Source organism: Pan troglodytes, chromosome 6 (assembly GCF_028858775.2).
Source record: "Pan troglodytes isolate AG18354 chromosome 6, NHGRI_mPanTro3-v2.0_pri, whole genome shotgun sequence".
In the NCBI taxonomy this organism is placed as follows: Eukaryota; Metazoa; Chordata; class Mammalia; order Primates; family Hominidae; genus Pan; species Pan troglodytes.
In genome coordinates, this window is record NC_072404.2 from 86,604,697 (window position 1) to 86,631,774 (window position 27,078).

At 39.1% G+C, this 27,078-nt stretch overlaps 2 protein-coding genes across 22 annotated transcripts in view; one reads left to right on the forward strand and one right to left on the reverse strand.

Annotated features, from left to right (window-relative positions):
- The window catches only part of FGL2 (fibrinogen like 2), a 64,848-nt gene extending 54,535 nt beyond the window's left edge, over nt 1–10,313 (reverse strand). The window contains exons 1-3 of one of the 4 annotated variants that reach the window (XM_063814632.1): nt 10,098–10,309; nt 9,392–9,446; nt 7,519–7,668 (exon numbers count right to left, since the gene is read on the reverse strand). The gene's annotated coding sequence lies outside the window, so the exon portion shown is untranslated. Of the gene's footprint in view, nt 1–7,518; nt 7,669–9,391; nt 9,447–10,097 lie in introns of all 4 variants that reach the window. The other 3 variants (XM_054655893.2, XM_063814631.1, XM_054655894.2) reach the window with 3 other exon arrangements.
- CCDC146 (coiled-coil domain containing 146) overlaps nt 1–27,078 on the forward strand; it is a 256,062-nt gene that overhangs the window by 209,060 nt on the left and 19,924 nt on the right. For 13 of the 18 annotated variants that reach the window (XM_054687080.2, XM_054687087.2, XM_063813788.1 and 10 more), the window contains 7 exon segments: nt 6,672–6,729; nt 8,526–8,702; nt 11,185–11,258; nt 12,191–12,418; nt 13,976–14,162; nt 25,508–25,603; nt 26,294–26,464. In XM_054687080.2, coding sequence (XP_054543055.1) covers nt 6,672–6,729; nt 8,526–8,702; nt 11,185–11,258; nt 12,191–12,418; nt 13,976–14,162; nt 25,508–25,603; nt 26,294–26,464 — 991 coding nt within the window. 18 annotated transcript variants of the gene reach the window in all.

Below are 27,078 nucleotides of genomic sequence, written 5' to 3' on the forward strand. Positions count from 1 at the left end.
GCTGAGTAAAGGGAACACTTATACATTGTTGCTAGGAATGTGATTGGTACAAGCTCTATGGAAAACAGCATGGATATTTCTCAAAGAACTAAAAATAGAACTACTAATCCATCTGGCAATCCTACTATTGGCTATATACCCAAGAAAAAGAAATCATATCCAAAAGATACCTGACTCATATGTTTATTGCAGCACTATTCACAATAGCAAAGATAAGGAATCAAACTAAGTGTCTGTCAAGAGATTGGATAAAGAAAATGTGACATATATATACAATGGAATACTATTCAGTCATAAAATGAAATCATGTCTTTTGCAGTAACATGGATGGAACTGAAGGCCATTATCTTAAGTGAAAAAAACTCACAAACAGCCAAATACCACACATTCTCATAAGTGGGAGCTAAGTAATGTGTACATGTGGACATAGAGTGTGGACTAGTAGATACTGGAGACTTAGAAGGGTGGGAGGACAGAAGGAGGGTGAAGGATGAGAAATGACTTAATGGGTATACATGTATATAATTTGAGTGATGGTTGTACCAAAAGCCCTGACGTCACCACACTGCAATATATCCATGTAACAAAACTGCACTTGTATCCCTTAAATGTATACAAATGAGAAAACCTGGTGTGCATGTGCTTTTAGCTCATGTTCCTAAATCTATGGGCTAGTGGGATCTGCTTATTTGTTATAACCAGTGGACATAATTGTCTGTGTATTCATTTATTTCATATGATTTTCCAAGTGTGATCAATACAAACTTTAAAATCTTTCCATATTGGGAAATCATATGACTTCTTTGGCACTTAATAGTTAGTCATTAAATGCAGAATAGCAAGAAAAATGAAAAATATTTATCTAGATTTCTTCAGGAAATCTGGTTGATAAAACAGTTCAAAATATGGTTATTGGAAGAAATATGCAATTATATCGAACTCATTTTGTTTAGAACATTCAAGCTATTTGAAGCAATTTCCAAAATGTCATTCTAGCATCGTGTCCTCTCATCTTATTAGTTAAAATAAAAATATAAACTTTTTTTGTATTTTCTCATGAATAAGTGAACAAAACCATATGTTCCCATTCACTGTCTGTACTTTCTAATGTTTTTATTTCTTTTGTTTGTTAATCTCAATTTACAATGATGACTGGCTTTTAGAAAAACATTTCTTTCTATAGATGCCAAGTATATCCAATTGATTGATGGGATTATTGAGTTTGACTATGTCCTTAACTGATCTTCTGACTTCTGGATCTGTGCACTTTTGATAGAGGGATGTTGAAGTCTCCAGCTGTGAGAGTGGATTCATCTACTTCTCCTTGCACTTCTATCAGTTTTGCCTCATGTATTTTGATGTTCTGTTGTTAGGTGCAAATATATTAAGAATCCATTGGCCGGGTGCTGTGGCTCTCACCTGTAATCCCAGCACTTTGAAAGGCTGAGGCAGTCAGATCACGAAGTCGAGATCAAGACCATCCTGGCCAACATGGTGAAACCCTGTCTCTACTAAAAATACAAAAATTAGCTGGGCGTGGTGGTGCACACCTGTAGTCCCAGCTACTCGGGAGGCTGAGGCAGGAGATTCGCTTGAACCCAGGAGGCGGAGGTTGCAGTGAGCCGAGATCACACCACTGCACTCCAGCCTGGCGACAGATTGAGACTCTGTCTCAAAAAAAAAAAAAAAAAAAAAAAAAAGAATTCATTAGGTCTTCTCAGAGGATTGACTCTTTTATCATTATATAATGCCCCTCTGTCTCTGATAACTTTTTCTTGCTCTGAAGTTCGTTCTGTCTGAAATTAATTTAGTGACTCATCTTTTTTTAATGTTAGCATGGCATATCTTTCTCTATCCATTTACTTTTAATATATATGTGTCTTTATATTTAAACTGGATTATTGGCAAACACAGCATATAATTTCAGTCTTGTTTTTGTTTGTTTGTTTGTTTTTCTTTTTGGATCCATTGTGACAATCTTTTAACTGACATTTAAAATGATTACTGTTGTAGTTGGGTTAATATCTTCTGCCATATTTTCACTGTTCTCTATTTGTTGTGCTTGTTCTTCATTCCTGTTTTTGTTCTCTCTTTTTATGCCTTTTGTGGTTTTAACTAAGCATTTAATATAATTCCATTTTCTCTCCTTTCTTAGTATATCAGTTGTACATCTTTTTTTACTTTAAGTGGTTGCCATGGAGTTTGCAATATACATTTACAACTAATTTAAGACCATTTTCAAATGACACTATACCACTTCAAGTACTTTTTAAATAACAAAATGGTCCTATTCCTCCTTCCTATCCCTTGTATCATTGCTGTCATTCATTTCACTTACACATGGGCATACATAAATATATATGCATATGTAATTGAATACATTGCTGCTGTTATAAATTTGAACAGTGTTATCTAGTATCTCAAGAATAAGACAAAAGCTTTTCTTTTACCTTCACTGATTCCATAGCTAATGCTCTTCATTTGTGTAGAACTGAGTTTCTGACCTATATAATTTTCCTTCCCTCTAAAGAGCTTCCTTTAACATTTCTTGCAAAGCAGGTCTATTGACAAACAAATGTCCTCAATTTTTATCTGAGGAAGGCTTTATTTCTCCTTTACTTTGGAGAATAATTTCACAAGGTACAGAGCTTTAGTTTGGTGGTTTTTTCTCTCAACACTTTAAATATTTCACTCTACTCTCTTCTTGCGTGTATGGCTTCTGAGGAGAAATCGGATGTAATTCTTTGTTCCTCCATAGGTAAGTGTGTTTTTCCTGTAACTTCTCTCAGGAATTTTCATTATCTTTGACTTTCTGTAATTTACATATGATATGTCTAAGTGTTCTTTGAGCTTCCTGGATCTGTAGTTTATTTTCCTGCATTAATTTGAAGGAAATTCTCAGACATTATCGCTTCAGGAATTTCTTGTGTTCCTTTCTTTCTTCTCCTGGTATTCCTCTTATGAGTATTTATGCCTTTTGTAGTTGTCCCAGAGTTCTTGGATATTCTGGTATTTTCCTAGTCTTTTTTTTTTTTTCCAGTTTGGGTAGTGTCTAGTAAGATATCCTCAAGCTCAGAGATTCCTTCCTCAGCCAAGTTCGTTCTGTTAGTAAGCCTATTAGAGGCATTCTTCATTTCTGATACAGTGATTTTGATCTCTGGTATTTGTGTGTGTGTGTGTGTGTGTGTGTTTGGTTGTTTGTTTTTGAGACAGAGTCTCACTCTGTCCAGGCTGGAGTACAGTGGCACAATCTCGGCTCACTGCAACCTCTGCCTCCCAGGTTCAAGATAATCTCCTGCCTCAGCTTCCTGAGTAGCTCGGATTACAAGTGGCCGCCAATACGCCCAGCTAATTTTTGTATTTTTTTGTAGAGATGGGATTTCACCATATTGGCCAGGCTGGTCTTGAACTCCTGACCTCAAGTTATCTGCCCGCCTCAGCCTCCCAAAGTGCTGGGATTACAGGCATGAACCACCACGCCTGGCTGAGTATTTCTTTTTTATTATTGCTTAGAATTTCCTTCTCTCTACTTAAACTGCCCATTTCGGGATTGAGTTTATCTGTTAGCGTTCTTAGCCTATTAGTCATAGTTGTTTTAAATTCCTGATAATTCACACATCCCTGCCATATCTGGTTCTGATGGTTGCTCTGTTTCTTCAGACTGTGTTTTTTGCCTTTCAGTGTGCCTTGCAGTTTTTTTCTTGATAGCCAGACACGATGTACTGAGTAAAAGGAATTGCTTTAAATAGGACTTCAGGAACATGGTGGTAAGGTGTGGAGGGAGGGGAGCATTCTACAGTGTTGTGATTAGGTCTCAGTAGCAGAGGTCATATGTAATGGGAGCCCACAGGAGCCAAAATTCTGGGGGAAGGGAACCTTTGGAGCTGTGATTCTCAAGAGAATTAAAAAGTCTCTTTTGCTCGCTCGCTCTTGTGCTCTTTCTCTCACACAGATGTCAGTAAATTTGAAGATAAAAATTGTCCAATCTGAACAGAGAGAAAAAAATTTTGAATGAAAATGAACAGATCCATGGCCGGGCGCAGTGGCTCACGCCTGTAATCCCAGCACTTTGGGAGGCCGAGGCAGGCAGATCACCTGAGGTCAGGAGTTCAAAACGAGGCTGGCTAACATGGTGAAACCCCGTCTTTACTGAAAATACAAATATTAGCTGGACATGGTGGCACGTGCCTATGGTCCCAGCTATCCAGGAGGCTGAGGCAGGAGAATTGCTGGAACCCACAAGGTAGAGGTTGCAGTGAGCCGAGATCATGCCACTGCACTCCAGCCTGGGGAACACAGCGAGACTCCATCTCAAAAACAAACAAACAAAAACAGATCTATAGGCATCCATGAGACAATAACAAAATATCTAATTTATGTCACTGGAGCTGCAGTAAGAGAAGAGAAGGTATATGATTATGAAAAAAATTGGAAGAAGTAATGGCTGAAAACTCCCCATGTTTGGTGAAAGAAAAGCCCACAGATTCAAAAAGCTCAATGAGCCCCAAACAGGGTAAACTCAAAGAAATATGTTCCAAATGCATTACAGTAAAACTTGAAAATTAAAAATGAAGAAAAAATCTTGAAAGAAGCAAGAAACGGGCTTCAAGAATGACGCTCATGTTTATAATTTTGAAAATTAAGTGAATTGAAATGCCATTACCAAAAGAAGGAATAGAAAAACAGTAGGTTTCAAATGGGAAGATAATGAGTTTTAATTTGATGGGCCTTTGATATACACAACTGGAATTGCCCAGTAAGAAATTAAACATAAAAATTTGGAGCTCCAGGGAAATTCTGAACTGGAAATAAGGATGTTTAACGCATCACTGTAACTGGCACTGTGGAAACGGTATACAGAATAAGAAAAGGAGAAGTTAGGCTTCAGCTAGACTATGCAATAAGAACAAATCTTAAACTCTCAGCAGAAGAACTCAATGGAATTTTGTTTCTCACTCATAGCACAGTCCAGTGCAAGTCACGCAGCCACGTCTATCCTTAGCTTTGCCAGCTGGAGCACGTGCCTTCCAAGTTCGACATGGCTGGGGAAGACATTTGTTACTTACTTCCACTCACCTTCCTTGGGCAAATTAGTCCAATGGCCCCAATCCAAATGCAAGGGAGACTGTGAAATATAGTCCCCCTGTGTGTCCAGGAAGGGAAAATGGTGGAGCAAACAATGCCAATGTGTCTGTCACAAGGGCCAAAGGCAGATCCTTATAAACTTAGCCAATGACAGGATAGAAGTGTAGACAAGGTGTGCCCACCTGGACTGCTTATGAGTTCATGCCACAATTTTAATAGCTTGTAGTGGAAACAAAAGTAAAAATAATTGTCCTCAAATACCCATACCTGATAACCACTTAGACTTGGCTCCTGGTCTAAATCTGCCTTCACCTGAAATATCCATTCAGTCTCTTATGTATCCACGTCCCTATCACATCTGGATCTCTGACAAGTTTCCTCCGGCTCTAGCATTCGTTATACCTCAGGAATGCAATTGTCACACAAAACTGAAACTGAGGTCTTCGAATAACCCTTCTTCACACCTTTGAACAACTGTGGACTCTTCTGTGATTTCTGTGAGGGTTTTCTGCAATCCGGATGTAGAAGAATGTGGTGCAATAGGTCATTCTGAGTGACGATCTATTTCCATATGCATGCCCGTATCTCATTCAGCACATACATTATTTTAAATAATGAGGATGGGGACAAAACTAATTTTAGTTCCATTTATTCATATTAATTTTTACTGGATGGCAACTATATGCAGGTACTTTTTAAGACAATGATGATGCAGTGGTAAACTGGGAGCTAGGTTTTCTAGTGGGGAGATGTGTAATATAATGTCAGGTCATGACGAATACTGTATAGAAAGTAAAGCCAAACAAGGAAAGAGTTTTGAGGACTATTGGTACTGTTTTAGATAGATGGCCAGGCACCTCTATGAGAAGACGATATCGGTACAGGTCTGCATGAAGCAAGAAGTGAGCTATGCAAAGATCTGTGGCGAGAGCATACCAGCTGGAGGGATCAGATAGGGCAAAGGCCCTGAGGTAGAACCAAGCTTGGCAAGAAAGCCAGTGTGACTGGTGACAGAGAGTGGCAGGCTGTGAGACTAGAGAGGCTGATGAGGCAGGGCCATGTAGGTTTGGGAAAGGAGTTCAAATTTTGGTCCAGGTGTGATGGGAATTTATCAAGCAGGGAAGTGAAGTGATCTTATTTACATGTTAAAAAATCACTGTGGTATGGGTGGAGAATTGACTTTAATGGGCAAAGGTGGATGCAGGCAAAGTAGGAGATCGATTGGGAGGCTGTAGCAGGAATCCAGGCAGGCACCCACCCATTCCAAGTAACATAAAGGAGAAAAAGCCCAGAGCCTGCTGGGAAGGACCCTGTGTCCCGAGGCCCATGGTCCCCAACATTTATAATGTGCTGAGATAACTCCTCTAAGTGGGTTGTGTTCACAAAGTTGGGTGGGAGTCCTGGGGAGGAGGAAGCACCCCAATGCACCTGTGATTCAGGAAAGGCGTCATAAAGAATGGACACCAGGTTGCCTGGCAGACAAGCATGGGAATGACATTCTGGGATGAGAAGATAGAAAGTTGTTATTACAGAAAGAGGTTATTTCTTTGTACTTTTTCAAACTTGATTTTTTTTTTCTTTTGCAGCTTAAAGGAAGAAAAAATCATCATAGTAAAGGAATTTGAGAAGATAACAAAGCCAGGAGTAAGTCTTAGATGATATAGAGTTTCTTAAATACAGCTGGATTCAATCATCCCTTTTTATAAATATTTTTTTATAAATGGTTTATCACAACCACCATAGCCTGAAACATTTTAAAGATTCTAAAGTCTTAACTGTGAATGATGCTGAAAAGACTAGCTACATAACTTCTGGAGTAAATATAAGTGATGCCTATTATAGACTTTAGCAACTTGGCATCTAATTTAGGCTGTATTTAGTTGGACAATATCTGCTTTGTTTCCAGAAGAAAAAAAGATTCTGTGGTTGACATTAAAAATATTATTTTGCTATAGCTATCACCCTCATAGCTCTCTGAACATCTCAAGTTATTACAATAAATTTTTACAAAGAAAATGTATCACTTATCTATTCCTGCCTAACAAATCATCCCAGAACTTAGTGGCTTAAAACAACAACCATTTCATTTTTTTACAGTTCTGAATTCTTCTGGTCTGAGCTGGCCGAATTGGGGCTGGGTAATCTAGGATAGCTCCATTCATATACCAGCCATTTGGTAGGCTACTTGGTCTAAGGTCACATGTCACTAGTTGGTCACATGTCACTAGTTGGTCACATGATGGTGGAAGGGTTTCCAGACTCAATAAAGAGCAAACTCCAATATGTAAGACCTTTTTGGGCCTCTGCTAAAATCATTTTTGGTAATACTCCATTGGCCAATGCAAGTATTATAACATGGACAAGTCTAGAATCAAGCTGGCCCTACCTCTTAAAGGGAAGAATGATCAAGACAATGCAAAGGGACATGCATACCCTGCAGATAGGAGGAATTTGTGGCCACTTTTTACAATCTATTATAGAACGTAAATAGAATGGTCACCATACTTTGCACTCCTTCCACCTTCTGATAATCCAAAAGTGTGTTGGTGGTGGTTTAATTCCAAGGCCAGCTCACAATAAAACCTGTTTAGCATAGAGTAAAATACTATTAATTCAAATAAGTATGCCAAACCATCATTTACAATACAGATTTTATGGGAGAAACATTTTGAATTTTCATTCAGATCCTAGGATCACCAATGATGCTCTCACCCAGCAGTGGTGGGAGGAGGGAGCTATGCAGAAAGCCCAGGGCAGGCTAAATAGACCCAGCACTTAGTCATTAGTAAGAGTAACGTGTAGACCTTCTGAGTGTAAGAAGCCTTCTCTCCCATAAGTCAAACCCTCCCCAGGTAATCAGACATGAGACAAAGATCTTTGATGATTCTGGGGTAGATGGTATTTGGGGAGGATGTGCATGAGCTAGAGAAGTAATATCAATAAGAAAGTGGGGGATTAAGGAGTGCAAAGTGTTGGGTATCCAAATATGAACACCTTTGTCTTTAGTTCCCATGTGACTCAGGTTAACCATAAGTCAGATATTCAAAGATTATTGGCATCTGATTTTGTCAGCTCACAAAGCTACTAGAAAACAGACTGTACATTTTTTTTCATGCTTCTTGGTATGAAATAAAAATTGACACATAAAATGAAACGTTTTTAAATGTAGGAGGATAGAAAAGAGCACTAATAAAATAATTCAAATATAATGTTGTGTTTAATTATACATGCAGTATCATTATCATGCCTTTGTGAAAGATTTCAGAAATCATAAGTTGCATTTAGCTTTATGAGAAATCATTTAACCTTGTGAGAAATCATTCATGAACTTCAAAACAAATATAATCAAAATGGTGAGTGAAATTAGTTTTAGTTCAGTTTTTAGGTAGATAAATGTTTGCTCAGACTATATAACCTAATCATCTTCATGACTTTTAAAGGAAATGGAGAAGAAGATGAAAATATTGAGAGAAAGCACTGAAGAATTACGTAAAGAAATAATGCAGAAGAAATTAGAAATTAAAAATTTACGAGAAGATTTGGCATCTAAACAAAAGCAATTACTAAAAGAGCAGAAGGAACTAGAAGAATTGTTGGGACATCAGGTCGTCCTAAAGGTGTGCTACTTACCGTTGATATTTAAACATTGTGCCTTGCATGGATATAAAAGTGTGTGGGTATCAAGAGTAACCAGCAGGTTGGATAAAGAGGGGTATTGTCTCACAAACTGAAATATCTGCATTGCGATTGATCCTATCAAACTAAATCTAGGCTCTGGGAATGCACAAAAGACCTTAGGGTGTTTGGGAGTATCACTCTAATTCGGAGCCCTCACCCTGCGGAAAAGGTCTCTCCTGACCTCACCAAACATTTCTGGACATTAGAAACAAGTGTCACAAACACAATTGTTTCCTTGAAGAACAACCATGGCCAGGCACAGTGGCTTACACCTGTAATCCCAGCACTTTGTGAGGCCAAGGCGGTGGATCACCTGAGGTTAGGAGTTCGAGACCAGCCTGGCCAACATGGTGAAACCCTGTCTCTACTAAAAATACAAAAATTAGCCGGGTGTGTGATGGTGGATGCCTCTAATCCCAGCTACTTGGGAGGCTGAGGCAGGAGAATTGCTTGAACCGGGGAGGTGGAGATTGCAGTGAGCTGAGATCGCGCCACTGCACCCTAGCCTGGGTGACAGAGTGAGACTCCCTCTCAAAAACAACAACAACAACAAAACGCACACACACACACACCTACACACATACCAAAACAACCAAATGTCCTAACCTCTCACATATATTTGTATTACCTTATCCTTGTCGGAGTGCATTCCACTTCCTCTCAGTAGAAAAGGGATGAGAGGCCTGTATTTATGTTTTAGGAGATAATGAATTAAAATTCATTTTACTTTGAAAAATGTATAAATGACTCTCAAAACAGTTTTAATAACCTAGAGTTGTTTTAAAAACAACATCTGAAACTCATTGGCTTAGGGGATAATGGTGATACACTTTGACCTATTTTTCTATAACAGTCCTAGAGCAGACAGCCAAGATGTGCCCAGCTACTGTCCAGAACATAGGACCCTAGCAGAGATGGATTTAACTGGAACCCAGTGAAGCTTAAGCTTCAGGCCCCTCACTTGCATGAACCTCTTCCAAGATGCTGCACCTAAGTTAGCATTTGTAATTGTTTACTCTTTCTGTTAACGAGGGCCCCCAAGATTGTACAAGTTTCAGCCCCACAAAATTTGATCTGCCCCAGGACTGAGCAAGATCCCACAGAGAAATGTCTCGCCCACCACACTGCAGTGACGGATTCAACCTCCCTGCATGTGTGTTACCCCTGGCTCCAAAGTCCAATGACAACCTCGGGCAGGAAGGGGCTTTTCTATAACCCTTGCTGAGTATGTAAGACTCTTGAGACTTCAGCTGAACCTCCCATGAATCCACAGAGCATAGTGGGAGGTGCGGTGTTAGACAAACTTAGCTTCTGAGCTTGGCCTTGCCACTTACTAGCTGTGTGACTTCGGGAAACTTATTTAACTTCTTGTAGCATGAGTCTTAGGCAGGGCTCCCCAGAAACAGACCCTAAGACAACTACTAATGGAGGGAGAACTCTAAGGAGAATCCTATAGGAGATGGAAGGAAGCAGGATAGAGCTGGGGAAGAAGCTGGGCCAGAATACAGCTGCTTCAGAACTCTAGTCTCAGCCTGATCCCATGGAGAACTCAAGAAGTCATGAGTTGCATCACGGAGGCTGTTGCACCCAGAGGTGGGGGTGGGGGGTGTCTGTTAGATCACCACATCGGTTAGTCATTGGTCTCAGCTTGCTGCCCTCCTCCCTCCACCCCCTGGCTCCCATTCCCTGACAAGGCAGCTCTGCTCAGCCAGTGACAATCTGATGGAGAGGAGATTAAGCATGATCCACTAGCAGTCACCCCTGCAGCATTTGAGGGATGGGTGGGCAGATGGGCCCTGGCTTATGATGGTTCAGCTTATGATTTTTCTACTTTACAGTGGTGTGAAAGCAGTATGCATTTAGTAGACACCACGCTTCAAGTACCCATGCAACCATTCCGTTTTTCATTTTCAGTATTGAATAAATTACATTTATTGTACAGTATCAATATGTTATGTTTATTTACTGTGTGGCACTCAACACTTTATTATATAATAAGCTTTGTATTTGGTGAACTGTAGACTAATAAAAGTGTCCTGAGAATGTAGGCTAGGCTAAGCTATGATTTCAGTAGGTTAGGTGTATTAAATGCATTTTCAACTTAAGATAGTTTCAACTTACAACGGGTTTATTGGGACGTCACTCCATTGTATGTGGAGGAGCATCTGTACCTCCATAAAGGGAATCTGGGCAGAGGACCAACAGTATTTGCTACACTCAGTTACCTCCTCTTCAAAATGATAACAAATATAGCTGTCTTACAAGGTCACCGTGAGTATTAAATGGGATAATTAAAGCACACAGGGCAGATGGTAAGTATCTACATATTGTAGTTCCTTTCTCTCTCATATTTAATTTTCTTGTCTTAATTGCTTCTACCCGAAGACCGCATAATTTAACATGATTTCGTTTCTTTACTAGGATGAAGTGGCCCACCATCAAACCATTCCAGTACAAATTGGAAAAGAGATAGAAAAAATAACACGCAAAAAAGTGTATGATTTAATATTTTTACTTTGAATCCCTGCCAGTCCAAGTTATGTGTGCACACTAGAACAAGAGTACTAACCACTGGACACATTAAATTACTATGATAATTTTAGAAATTTCTGCTTTGGGCCCTGTCTAGGTTGTTTATATCAAGTTCTTTAAAAGAAAGTAATGCACCAAATTACTATCATTCATAATATTTATGGCTTAATTATGGGTCAAGATTCTGTTGCCAATTTATAAATCATATTTTTATGGAGAAGTTCAATTGACTTTAACAGAGCAGTGCATGGGATAAATTATGCGAACTGGTTAGAATTTCATAGTCTAGAAGTATATCAGCCAGGCAGCAGCCCAAAGCCCAAATAATAGTAACTCCCCACTTTGCCACCCATTCATGTGTATAACACCCCTCAGATATTCAGAGTAGATTGGGAGGCAGAGGTCATTGAGGAAATTCTCAGTGTTTAAGGAACCAAAAGAGATAAAGATTTTAAGTGAAGATACAAAAATTCTGGAAAAATCATATAATTACTCTGGTGACTAATCTTAAAGGGAAAAATTAGGCAGGCACTAGTAACTGTTCTAAAAACTAAGCTCACCAACATCAAAGTTGAGAAACTCAGGTCAGTTTCAGGAGGCTGGTCAGGACGAGGGTTGAATCACAGGAGATGGTAGCAAATTGGGATCTGCAGAGAAAGTAGGGAGGCTGGGCAAATTCCTGCCTTCCGTGGCACTCAGTGGAGATACGCTCCAAGTCCCACCCATCTGTGGTCTTTACCCACTGCTGAGATCATTGAATTTATGACTCTCTCTTCTGCTGCCTGGTTAGAAAGCAAGAATAGGTAAAGCCAGCATGGCCTCAAAATAAGGCAAATGTGTGTGTGTGTGTGTGTGTGTGTGTGTGTGTGTGTGTGTGTGTGTGTATCCCCTACAGAGAAATGGAAAAGAAAAAAATTGTCTTGGAACAAGAAGTCAAAACGCTAAATGACTCCCTAAAGAAAGTTGAAAACAAGGTTAGTGCTATAGTGGAAGAGAAGGAAAATGTAATAAAGGAAGTTGAAGGCAAACGAGCCTTACTTGAAATCAAAGAACGAGAACATAACCAATTGGTCAAGCTATTGGAATTAGCCAGAGAGAATGAAGCAACTTCATTAACTGAAAGGTTAGTTATATTTATGTATGTTATGTTCTGTCATCTAAATTTTTCTTCAATTTATATTTGAGAATTCAAAATCTCACTTTGGTGTTGAGTTAATAAATATTTTAAAATAATTTTAAATCAACTTTTACCCTTAATATATTATCAAATAAAGCACTTTGAAGTATTTTTTGATACTTTACTCAATTTTTCTCAATTTTCTGTTACCAGATTTTCAGGATATAATCTGTTGTATGTTGTAAGTTTCTGAATGTGCCTTTGGAAAATTTATCACTGGAGTATGTTATGTTCAGGGATTTTGCCAACAAATGAATGATACTTCTTAGGCCATCTTGACTTTTTTCTAACAGAAGCAATTTCGTGGTGTAATTCCCTAGGAGAGTTTTATGTCCTGCTTTTTTGTTTGTTTTTTGAGATGGAGTCTTGCTCTGTCGCCAGGCTGGAGTGCAGTGGCACGATCTTGGCTCACTGCAACCTCTGCCTCCTGGGTTCAAGTGATTCTCCTGCCTCAGCCTCCCGAGTAGTTGGGACTACATGTGTGCACCACCACGCCCGGCTAATTTTTTTTTTCTTCTCATTAGAGACAGGGTTTCACCATGTTGGCCAGGTGGTCTCGATCTCTTGACCTCGTGATCCACCCGCTTTGGCCTCCCAAAGTGCTGGGATTACAGGCATGAGCCACCGCGCCCAGCCTATGTCCTGCTTTTAAGTAACATTTCAAGGAAACTGGAGGCTTCTATCTCTGCCAGTCTGTTATTTTTTGGGGGGGTGGGGGTTATAAGACTGCAGTTCTAAATGATACCAACTCACAAACCTAGTTGCCTTTGGCATTATTTACAATTTATGATTCCAACATGAGAATAGTTATGTGTTTATATACTGAGCATGCTGTCTTTTATTAAACTTTTAAGTTCAAGGTTACACATACAGGTTTGTTATAGGTAAACTTGTGTCATGGGGGGTTGTTGTACAGATTATTTTGTTATCCAAGTATTAAGCCCAGTACCTATTATTTTTCCTGATTCTCTCCCTCCTCCCATCCTCTACCCTCCAAAAGGCTCCAGTGTGTGTTGTTCTTCTCTATGTGTCCATGTATCCTCATCATTTTACTCCCACTTATAAGTGAGAACATGTGATATTTGGTTTTCTGTCCCTGCATTGGTTTGCTAAGGATAATGACCTCCAGCTCCATCCACGTTCCTGCAAAGGATATGATCTCATTCTTTTTTATGGCTGCATAATAGTCTGTGGCATATGTACCACATTTTCTTTATCTGGTCTACCATTGATGGGCATTTAGGTTGGTTCTATGTCTTTGCTATTGTGAATAGCACTGTTATGAGCAAATGTGTGCATGTGTCTTTAGGATATAACAGTTTATATTCCTTTGAGTATATACCCAGTAATACGATTGCTGGGTCAAACGGTAGTTCTGTTTTTAGGTCTTTGCCAGAAGAGATTGGGAGCCAATATTCAGCATGCTGTCTTGATAAGTTTTGAAAAACATTTAGGACAGCTGATAACAAAATCATTTTCATCTTCTTCCTTTACCTGGAACAGAGGGATCTTGGATCTCAATTTACGCAACAGTCTCATTGACAAGCAGAACTACCATGATGAACTTTCTCGTAAGCAAAGAGAGAAAGAACGAGATTTTCGAAATTTAAGAAAGATGGAACTGCTCTTGAAAGTGTCCTGGGATGCACTTAGGCAAACTCAAGCACTGCATCAAAGGCTTCTATTAGAGGTGAGGGCTGTAAACTACCATCTGATTTTTAAGCTCGGTGCTAACTTTTGAAGTAAAAATATTTTAGGAAGTTGTTTTTGCTGCCAATAGAGAAGAAGAAAATACAAGTAACAGAGAAAAGGTAATTTTCAAATGCGTCAAGCCTATTATGAAATCTATAGTCCTATAATGTTTCGTAATCTCATTTTGCTAACCCAAGATTAGAGAAATGTCTTGTTTGGATCAGTCATCCATCAGCCTGACCTGGGGAAATGACTGGACTATCCAGTTCTAGAAGAGCTAGAGGGTTCACTGCAGAATGGGGCCAAGTGGATCATTATTTTCACCAGTTGAAAGAGTCAGATCCGGCATGGTGTCATGGAAGACTATAACAGTGAAGGACTAGATCAAATTACATAGATATAGATGATCAGCAGCCTGCACTTCTGACTAGCCAAGGGCAATCCAGAACCCAATATCAGGCTGCCTGGCTAATTCTGTGCAGGGTCAGAGGTGTACTCCAGTCAGAAGATGCTCAAGACAACTGTTACCTGCCTCTGTGTTCCCAAGTGAGGGGTCCGGTTGCCCCTGGCTCTCTTTTCTCTCAGAGGGCACTCTCTGTGGTAAATGACCAAGTGCCACTGAAAGGGCAGAGGATCCTTGAGAGGGCTGCAGCCCTGTGCTAGAGCCTTCCTTGAGCAAAAAAGGGGTCAACCTCTGAGATGAAGCAGCTAGGTGTATAGAAACCTTCCCCATTCTCTTCAGGACTATCATGCTCCAGAACCTTATGGAGGGTCACGACCTAAGAAATTTGAACAGGAGTTTACAGCTGTGGTAGACACCTCTGATCCTAACCTATGCCTAGTTCTCCTCTCCTCCTGGGCACATAGAAAGTTTATACTTCCTTGCACCCCTTGCAGTTGAGCAGAGTCATATAACTCATTCTGGCCAGAGGATTGTAGACAAAAGTGACACATGTCACTTCCAGCCTATAACATCTAATTGCCAATGTGAGACCCTCTAGCTGTTTTTCCCTCTCCTGTGGTAATTGTGGAAGTGCATGACACCATGGAGGTGCTGTAAAATGGGAGCTGCCAGGAATGCTGAGCCAACAGTGGTCTCAGAGTCCTCTTGATTGCCCACCGGCTTTGTAGGAAACAGCTTTGGTAGTTCGAAGCCATGATATTTGGGGGTCGTTTATTTCTGTAGCATAACTTAGCCTGTCCTGACTGAAAGACCAACCTTAAGCAACATGTGTGAAAAAATCGGTTAGGGTTATGAGTGTTACGAACAACTAGGACTTGGACTTCGTCTTGCTGTCAGATGGCACTTATAATCTTTTCAAGAAGTTCTCTGGTTGGGCACAGTGGCTGCTGCCTGTAATCCCAGCACTTTGGGAGGCCGAGGTGGGCAGATCACCTGAGGTCAGAAGTTCAAGACCAGCCTGGCCAACATGGTGAAACCCTGTCTCTACTAAAAATACAAAAATTGGTCGGGTGTGGTGGTGCACACCCATGATCCCAGCTACTTGGGAGGCTGAGGCAGGAGAATCGCTTGAACCCGGGAGGCGGAGGTTGCATTGAGCTGAGGTTGTGCCACTGCACTCCAGCCTGGGCAACAGAGCCAGACTCCATGTCAAACAAAAAAAGGAAGTTTTCTATCTCAGTGAGGCAAAATGTACTTTTATAGTCTTTTGCAAAGCCAATAAAACATGTATGTTCTACTATATATGTGTTTTCACAAATAACTTTTATATAACTGTTATATATAGTATATTTATGATATATATACTTCTTATTTAATCATTTTATTGCAATTCCAACAGGTAGATTTATTTGTATCACTCTGAAATCTCTTTAACTCTAGTAGTACTTTTTGCCCTAAAATAATATTTTGTCTGATTTTAGAATAATAACATCAGTTACACTATCTTTTGGCGTGTTAGATTCTGCATGGTATTATTTACTTTGATTTTTTTTTCTTTTTCTTTTTGGAGACAGTCTTGCTTTGCTGCCCAGGCTGAAGTGCAGGCACCATCTCAGCTCACTGCAATCTCCACCTCCCGGGTTTAAGCAATTCTCGTACTTCAGCCTCCCAAGAAGCTGGGATTACAGGCATGTGCCACCAATACACAGCTAATTTTTGTATTTTTAGTAGAGACAGGCTTTCACTATGTTCGCCAGGCTGGTCTCAAACTCCTGACCTCAAGTGATCCATCTGCCTCGGCCTCTCCAAAGTGCTGGGATTACAGGTGCGAGCCACCGCACCCAGCCCTATTTACCGTCACTCTTTCTGTGTCCTCATTTTGGTGTGTCTCATATACACAGCACATACTTTTCAAAATCTAGTCTGATAAGTTCTGCCTTTTTAAATTCTTGTATTTAGTCTAAAAATTAATACTTAATGTAATTGTGGATATATTTGTCCTTATTCTGTGATATTACTTTTGCTTTCTCTGTGTCCCATCCGCTTCATGTTCCATTTTCTCTCCCACATTTCCTTCCTTGGGATTAATCAACGTTTCATATAGTTCTGCTATCCTTGTTTTAGATATGCATCAGTTAGTTTTACATTCTCTTTCTATTCTTTGGGTGGTTACCCTGAAGATTATAACAGTCATCTTTGACTTACTAGAGTCAAATATAAATTATTTGTATTTTTACTACTTCCAAGACAGTGCTAATACCTTTGGTGATTTTAACTCTACTAACCTTTGCAACTCTTATGCCCTCAAACATATTTTCACTCCAACTTTCCAAGTTATTCTTGTTGGAAGCATTGGTTTACTATAAGCTACTCCATCTTAGCCCGAAGCACAGCACGTTAGGATGTTAAATTGGAACTTTGGGCAAACACAGACCCTGTGGCCACCCCTCCTCAGTCATAGTAAGATTTATAGTAGACCGCAGGTATAATGTCCATTCAAAGTACTGACGGAAACCTCAGTGTAATGAGTAAGACTCTTAAAACCAGCAAGTGTTGCTTGTACTAATAAAATAATTCCTGTTTATTGATCAGATAACTGTTCAGTAAGATTTCTTTAAACAATGGGATAAAATGTATAATTACCTTTAATAACCAATTTTGGTAGTTATGGTAGTAAGTAAAGTTAATCCATTCAATATGCTTCTAATGCTGAATCATCAAAGCATTCTTAATATTGAAGAGTAAGGTAACCTAAATAGAAGCAATAATTTGTCTCATAAATTAATACTTCTTACCTCAAGAAGGGTTATACATTGGTAAAAATCACAAGATTGGTTCTAAAAGACTACACACACAAAAACAGACTTAGGTTCACTTCTACCAGAAAATCTAGATTAAGTACCATAGAAGGGACACATAAACCTAATACACAATGTAATCCTACTACTTCCACTTCTAGTTAAAATAGAAAACATTGTGATGGACCATCGTTTCTGCTATACCAGCCAGAAAGAAATCAATAAACTAAAAATCACATATTTTTAAGAGACATATGCAAGTAGGAAGTAAATTCCACAAACGCATCCTCACTTCCTGGTGAGCAGAAACAGGTGGCCTTTTGCCTCCCTGAGACATTTGCCAAGTCGAGACTTGGGCAGGTGGAAGATTTGCCTGCCATAGGCAGAAAGACTTCGCTGGGGTTAGTCAAAACCATCAGAGCTTTTAATGACCATGTGTGTTGGCATGACAAAGTGGAATGAATTACTTAACCAAAGACATCATACTGTCATGTAATATCACACATGACGGTATACCTCTGCATTTAAACATGGCTCTTATTGACTTCCACTTGGCACTGAAAAGAAAGAAAACCATGATTCCTAGGATTTTGCTCTGACACCATCATGTTGTAGGGGTTAGAATATCATGAGTCTGTGAAGTTACTTGCTTTCTAAACATAAGATCATGTCCAAGATTGTGACAATGACAAAATCCTTTTACCAAGTGAATATGACGCTTTCTATATACTGTAATTTTTCTTTAATTATAGTTTTCTAGCAATTTCATCTCCCTTTGCTCTGATTTAAAAGTGGTTCTGCATTTTTCTCTCTTCATGACTCATTTCAGTGTTGAAGGCAATGATAACAACATACTATACTGAGAGGAGCTTCACCTTTGAGTCAGGCACAGTCAGGTTCAGATTCTAGATCCATTGAATTTCTACCTATGTTACTTGTTTCCAAACCTTTGAATTGGGATTATTGCAAAAAATGAGTGACTGCAAATGGGAAAGTGTGTGGTACCGAGAAGATACTCAGTAAATATTGCCTTCCTTCCTTTATACATATGAACTCTTTGAAAGGCTATAAAGTAAATGGTGTAGTCAGAATGAGACTGTGAATATGGCTATTTTATTCATATGGAGAAGATGACATCATCAGGCCCTACTGATAAACCCCGGAAATGCCTCTCAGTACCCACTCTGCATTACCTAAATGACTGCAGCTGTACACCAGCTTTTCTCCATAGGTCCAGCTCCTTTCGTGTCCAATTTTTCCTCCATCTTAGCCCAAAGCACAAATTTATATTCTTAAGTGACACATTCATGTGTCACTCACCTGCTCAAGACATTCAATGGATCCTTAATTCACATAATCACAGAATGAAGGAACCAAGAGGAATCTTAAAGATCATACTATAAAAGCAAACAGGTTTCATCTCAAATGCCAGCTCCCTCCATTTGGGGGTAGCTCCCTGTAGTGATGATAATGCAAAGGAATTTTTTCTTTTTTTGAGACAGAGTCTCACTCTGTTGCTGAGGCTGGAGTACAGTGGCACCGTGTCGGTTCACTGCAACCTCTGTCTCCTTGGTTCAAGCAATTCTCTTTCCCTCAGCCTCCTGAGTAGCTGGGATTACATGCACCCACCACCAAGCCCAGCTAGTTTTTATATTTTTAGTAGAGATGGGGTTTCACCATGCTGGCCAGGCTAGTCTCAAACTCCTGACCTCAGGTGATCCACCTGCCTCGGCCTCCCAAAGTGCTGGGATTACAGGCGTGAGCCACCGCGCCCGGCCCAATATTGCAAAGGATTCTGAGGCCCAGTGCTGACTTGTCAGATAGAAGCTCTGTAGTTGATTCGTGATGTCTGCCCCAGGCATAGAAAGATTGTCCATGTATTTCCCATTCCTAATCAAGTCATCTTCCTAATCAAGCGCTGTTTCTTCAGCCAGTTCTTTTGGTATATCTTCATACCCCAAGTAACATGCTTATGATGCTGCTACTTGAGTTTTCAGTTGTAGACTTGATCTTTTTTTTTTTTAATCACTATAAAAGATGAGGATTCAGCCCTCTTTAGACCCCTGTTCATCACAAATACATTTCTTGTCCCTCTGTATACACGGTATTCTCATGTCATAATTTTGATTAGTTCAGAATTTGTTATTATTATGAACATATAAAGGCTATTCGTGCCTGAGCCATGTGATATTATATAATTACCCTTCCTTACAAAATTTTGTGTTCCCAGGAATTTATAAACATCCTGTTTTTACACTTTTATAGTTTTCGGTGTGCTTATCAGTTCAATCCCAAATTCTTCTCCAATTATATAAATCTCCTCTCAGTATATTAAAACACATTTGATGGCCTATTCATTTACTCTTCTTGAAGAAATCTCTTCTAAGCCTCATCAATGACCTCTAGCCAAAGACTAACAGGAATACATCAGCAGTTGAATGAGCTGAGTTTATTACATATTGCAGCAAGGGAGAACACACGCCATGGAGAATTGTAGGGAGTCTCAATAGAGGGTATTAGAAAGGACTTACAGGATTTGTGTCATGTGACTTGAGGAACGGTTTAAAGAAATGGGACTTTGCCCTGAATTTGGATGTTCTCAGGAAATGAGAGTAATTCTGTGGTAGAGTATCTTAAATTTTACCTAGAAAAAGGAAAGATTAGATGGAGACCAAAACTGTGATTGTTAAACAAAGCTATACAAGGGGAATTTATGGTATTTTGTGGCTTGGACAATGTTCATGTTTTTGTCTATGTTCAAATACAGTTATGGAGTGGCCTTGTTTTTGTCCTGATCCATCATGATTACAGAGGGGCTTTGTCTGAAGTTGATGTTCTGGGCAATTGTTTATGTTCAACAGGGGAATACCAAGGCCTACCTATAAGTACCAGTTCTGCTCCTCAATATCAGGGGCTGCCTTTTTCTTTCTCAGCCTTCTGACTTGTTCCAAAGTAGTCCATTTCTCTATGTGCTTACTGCACTGCTCTCATTCTAGGAGCCTTACTCCATCATCTTGCTGATGCCCTTCACCTCTCTTCCGACTCTATTTCATGGGTCTCATCTATTTTATTCTCTCAGCTTACCCCCTTTTGGAGGAGGGGACATGCCTTCCAGTAGCTTCATGAGAAAAATGTTAGTGAAAAAGTAATTGTTTAAGACTTTGTGTGTTGGAAATTGTATGTCAGAAGACCTTTCATGCTAAAAAATATTTTACCCTCACACTAGCCATACAGACAATTAGTGCTTTAATTGGATATGGAATTTTAGGTTGGAAATCATTTTCCCTCAGGAAAAAGGCATTAGATTAACTGTCTTCTAGCTTCACTATGAAGAAGATTTGATGTCATTCTAAATATTGATCCTTTATTTGAAGCCATTTTTTTTTCCATGCTGGAAATTTGTAGGATCTCTTACTTGCCTCCAGAATTTTTACATTTTACAATGATGTTCCCATTGTATCCATTGTGTGGGGCACTGAATTGGGTTCTCTGTCTATGGAAATATATGTCCTTCCAAAGTTCTGATACTTTGTCTTGGATTATTTAATTTTGTCCCTTTGATTTTCTCTATTCTGTCTTGGATTCCTTTTACGCAGATGTTGGACCTTCTAAAACAGTCCTCTAATTTTCTTTTTTCTTTTATTTTCCATTCTTTTTTGTCATTTGACTTGCTAAAAGAGAAATTTCCTCAAGTTTTCCTTTCAACCCTTCTACTCTTTCATTATGCTATCATACTTTATATTTCCTTGTGCTCTCTTTGTTCTCTGGATGTTTCTTTTTCATAGTATCTTTAATCTCTTATCTCATTGAGGCTATTAATGATAGTTTCTTTTTCTTCTTCTTTTCCTAAATAAGACTTTTTCTCCGTGTTTTTTCTGTATTTTTCTTTTTTTGTTTTTGTCTCTTTCTTTTTAGAAACTTTCCTCCAATATATGGTAATTCTTGGCTATCTGCTTATATTTAAGCATAGGCTGCTATAAATCTAATTGGAAGCTGTCTGTGATGGTGAGGCTTGTCACTGTAGTTTGATCTGACTGGACACAAAATATGTGAGGCATGGCCTTTGACCGAAGAGGAATTTGCAGTGGAATGCACACAAGTTGTTCAGATTTTAACAAATATTATAAAAGCTATTTATATTATGACACTACTAGCTATTAAGTCCACAAAATAGCACCCATTGAATATAAAACTAAGCACCCATAGAATATAAAACTAACAGAAATTAAAGTGTATTAGAATCATTTTCCTTTGTTGATTTTAAGAAAAATCTGTTTTTGTTCTAGTACAGTTTCAGTGAGAGACTAACTTCCTCTTTGACCCTGTGATTTATAATTAGCCCAGCCACTGCCCACAGCTGGCAGTACTTGAAAACAGGAGTGGGTCAGGCCAGGCATTCCCAGCCCAAGTGAACATTTTTTCAGACTTGCATGCAATCCAAAACTAAAAGAGATAAAAGGTAAACATGAAGAGCTCTAGCTATTCTTCAGAATGTATTTCCCCCCAGAGACAGTTGTTTGATTCTCCTATGGCATTTGATTTGTACATAGAGACTCTCCCAGAAACTCAAGGTACAAGCCTCATGAAAGGTTGGAATGCTTTAGAAAAATATCAAAGTGTTAAACTGAGGTTCACTGATACCAAATAATTGGGATATTTACAGCAACAAATAATGTCTAATTTCTTAACTTTTATGAAAGTTACCGATGATTATTCATGCATTGGAATTGCCTGGAAGAACAGACACCAAAACTATTAATAGTGACTCCTGGGGAGTAGTACTTGAAGCAGCAGAGGTAGGAAGCAGATTTTTTTTTTTTTTACTTTACACATTTCTGTTGTTTGGTCACCAATCACAATAAATACATTTTTAAATGTGAAATGCTACACTATAAAAACTAAAAGAACTATCATAAGCTTACAAAACCTGATATATGCAGTTTGGGGCTCAAAAGAAATGGAAAATATCTCAAGTAACTCCAGACCATGTAATTAGAACTTTGATACTTGATAGTTATTTTCCTCCCACATTAATGGAGACTTCAGTCTAACTCCAGCCTATTTTCCAGATTACCTTGGGAAGGTTTCCTTTCAAGAGAAACACCTATTAGGTTAGGTTTGTAATTTGGCCTCAATGAGTAATAGAAACTCAACTATAATGATTTTGCTAAATAGGGAGTTGTTTTACTCACTTAAAAAGAGCACAGGTAGGCACAACAGGTTATTTCACATAATGAAAAGTCTAGGATCCTTTTAGCTCCCCTTTCAGTCAACCTTAGTGTGTACATTGTTTCTCCATGGTCAGAAAATGGCTATTCCACCTTTAAGCATAAACTGGCAAAAGGAGGAGGAAGGGCAACGAGCAAAAGACATAAATGATTACTGGCTTGGCCAGCTCCTTTTAACAGGAAAACAGCCACTTTCCCAGAACCCCTCCTCACAGACTTCCACTTACATTTCATTGGCTTGTCTTAGCTCATATGGGCACCCCCAGCTGCAAAGAAGTGTGAGGACTCCTGGATACATTGCAGCTCTGGGAAAAAAAAAAAAAAAAAAAAAACAGCATTCTGTTGCTGTCATGGTTAATACTAAATGTCAATTTGATTGGATTGAAGGATACAAAGTATTGATCCTGGGTGTGTCTGTGAAGGTGTTGCCAAAGGAGATTAACCTTTGAGTCAGTGGGCTGGGGAAAGCAGACCTACCCTTAATCTGGGTGGGCACCATCTAATCAGCTGCCGGTATGGCTAGAATATAAACAGGCAGAAAAATGTGAATGAGAGACCGGCCTAGCCTCCCAGCCTGCATCTTTCTCCCGTGCTGGACCCTTCCTGCTCTCGAACATCGGACTCCAAGTTTCTTCAGTTTTGGAACTCAGACTGGCTTTCCTTCCTCCTCAGCTTGCAGATGGCCTGTTGTGGGACCCTGTGATCCTGTGAGTTAATACTTAATAAACTCCCCTTTTTATTATATATATACACACACACACACTAATAGGAGATATATATATAGAGAGAGAGATACAAAGAACCCTGACTAATAGAGTTGCTAAGATCAAGGTGGAGGGTAGCTATTGGCTAGGCAACCAGGAGGCTCTGCTACCAATGGCTTATCATGTCACCTCTTCCACAAGCCAAGCCTACCTAATTCCTGCCTGAAACTAGAGAGCTGGGCTTTACAGAGAATTTAAAATGGTATCAGAGAAGCAGTAGCCAGAGTTCAAAAATGAATACAATTTATTGCAGTATTGTTTGTGTTTCAAAATATTGGAAATAACCAAAGTGTCTAGACCTCAAGCCAGAAAAATCTGTCGAGAGCCTTTAGTTGACATAGTAGCTAGTGAGTGTGTTCTCATCATATTTTCTGTCAAAACCTCATAAGGGTTCCTGGGCCCTGTTATTCACGTTTAGATCTGCCGACACCCGGGAGCTGAGCATGAGGACAGCCCACTCCAGGCACACCTGTAGCAGAGAATCAGACAGGGACCCAGGATGTTTGCTCCTCTATCCAGGAGGTCTTAACTTGACTTTCCTAAAGGAGAAATCAACTCCTCCTTGATGAATATTCACATCTTCCAGGAAGGCTTTCCCAATTATTCAATTCTATACTGAGTTCTCCCTTTTCTGATCTGCTATAGCAATTTTATGTTTGTTAAGCCCACAACATTCTGTATATTGTCAGACGTGTTTCACAAGACCACATCTCATTTTCCTAAGTCCAGTGTGTGCATCTCAAGAGCTAGTGCTCCAGGGTAGGAGACCCAATGGAAAAGCAGGACATGGACACCTGAGGGTACAGAAGGTGCTACTGAAGATACCCTGATTCATGGATGATGGGGCATCCAAAGACACACTTTTAGTGACTTTAACATAGCAGCATGATCCTCAAAAAGATCCTGTTAAGTAACCTTCAAATCACTAGACAGTGTGATATTCCTTTCTTGGGTCTAAATTTTGGCCATTATTCAACCTTAGGGCCTACAAGTGTGTGCTGTCATAGTAGGAACTGAACCACATCAGATTGGAGTCATGTGCTTTTGGTGTAAATAGCCAACTGTAAACTTGCTCTAAGTCAAGTAGGCTGGAAGCACCCCAAGATGACCCTCCCTGTAGCCTTGAATGGTACCCTTTCCCCATCAGCTGCCACATGTCCTCCTCTCTACTCTCGTCTTCATCACAAAGAATCTGACAAGCTTATTCCTAATAGGGCAACAAAGTCTTAAAGAGTGAGATTTGCCTTCTCCCTAAAGTACATCAACACAGGAGAAAAGTGCAAGCTGTTACAACAGAAATGTAATGGTGAAATTTTAGGTATCAACCAAAAAGTTGAGGCTTTTCTTTTGTGTAAGAAATTTCCAGCTACTAATCAAATGACTATATATAAGTAGCAAACTATCCCCACTATTATTAATAAATTACATATTTTTCTTTATCCTATATGATTTCATAAATGTACTCACATTTTATAATAACTATAATTTGAATAGTCATAGTATATTCATGTCTCCAAAGTGCTGGGTCATGAGTTAGGCAGATCATGGGTTCCAAGTCTACCTCCCTGGGTTTACACCTGCACCATTGAGGCAAGTTGCTTAAATGTGTTTGTGCCTCATTCTCTTCATCTGTACAATTGGAGAAAATATTCCCCACCTCATGAGGGGTATTGTAATGATGAAATAAGATCATATATACAGGCATTTAGAACCTTGCTGGACACTTAGTTTATGTTCAATAAATGTTAGCTATTAGTAAGATTTATTTCTAAATAATAAACATTTGCAGCTGGCAAATTATAGATTTTTGGCAGGTCTTCATATTTTAATTTGCCATGGCTTATAAAGAATATTTGGCATAAAGGGAAGTTCTTATAAGATTGAGATTCGTGATTTGCTCAGCATTTTCAAAAAGTGTGTGATGAGGTTGACTACACGGCAGTGAATTTTATTTATTTATTTATTTATTTATTTATTTATTTATTTATTTATTTTCAGACAGAGTCTCACTCTGTCACCCAGGCTGGAGTGCAGTGGCACGATCTCAGCTCACTGCAACTTCTGCCTCCCGGGTTCAAGCAATTCTCTGCCTCAGCCTCCCAAAGATTTATTTCTTACATAAATGCATGTTTTTAAATTTTGATTTCCAGATCGAAGCTATCCCCAAAGATGATTCTACATTATCTGAGAGAAGGCGAGAGCTTCACAAGGAAGTTGAAGTAGCTAAGAGGAATTTGGCCCAACAGGTTAATATCAACGCTCATTTAAGCTTCTATCTAAGAAGGGTTCATACAAAGTTGTGCTTTTAACTGTGCTCCACAAAACCTTATCAATAAGAGAGTCATCAAAGAGAGTATGATCCTGCTTCATGTGGGCATATTTCTTCATCTCAAAGTCCACTCCAATCCTACACTAAATTTGAGAAAAAAGAATATGTTTGAACCGCAAAAAGTATTCAAAGGAATGAGATTTTTAAATTATGGGCTGTTGATTACATTAAAAGTAAACCACAGATGTTTTATTTCACCAATGCCTAATTTCAAATTTTCTTTTGTTTTTATATCTCTTCTTTTTCTTAGTCACTTGAAAATACAGTCTGAATACAAAGAGGTTCTATCATGTTAACCCATTGATTTTCACATTATTTTACAAAATGAAGAAAATGAAGCTAAAACACCATTACTTTATTTTTTATTTTATTTTTTTTTTATAGAGAGGGATCTTGCTATGTTGCTCAGGCTGGTCTTGAACTGCTGGCCTCAAGTCATCATCCTGCCTCAGCCTCCCAAAGGCTTGAATTACAGGCATGAGCCACCACACCTGGCCTGTTTAAAAAAATACATTTTGTATAGGAAATAAAAAGGTAGTCTAAGATACTAGCCTTACTGTATTACTTCAAACAAATAACTTATAATATTATCTGTTTTTTTCAAAAGAAAATTATATCAGAAATGGAGTCTAAGTTAGTAGAACAACAACTTGCAGAAGAAAACAAGCTTTTAAAGGAGCAAGAAAACATGAAAGAGCTAGTAGTCAACCTTCTCCGCATGACTCAAATCAAAATTGATGAAAAGGAACAAAAGTCCAAGGATTTCCTGAAAGCTCAGGTAACTGCATTTTTTTAAACCATTCATTGATAACTACAAGAGTTCAGGGTAGCCTCATTATAATGCAACGTGCATTAGGACATGGATGAAGCTAGAAACCATCATTGTCAGCAAACTATCGCAAGGACAAAAAACCAAACATTGCATGTTCTCACTCATAGATGGGAATTGAACAATGAGAACACTTGGACACAGGAAGGGGAACATCACACACCGGGGCCTGTTGTGGGGTGGGGGGAGGGGGGAGGGGGGAGGGATAGCATTAGGAGATATACCTAATGTAAATGATGAGTTAATGGGTGCAGCACACCAACATGGCACATGTATACATACGTAACTAACTTGCACATTGTGCACATGTACCCTAGAACTTAAAGTATAATAAAAATATATAAATATTAAAAAAAGAACTGGAAGGAAACTCAAAAAAGAAAAGAAAGCTATACAATTGACCCTTGAACAACATGGATTTGAACTGCATGGGTCCGTTTATACACAGATTTTTTTCAACCAAATGCAGATCAAAAGTAGAGTACTCACAGAATACAAAACCTGCAAATATGGAAGGCCCACTTTTCTTACAGGTGAGTTCCACAGGGCCACTTTGGGACTTG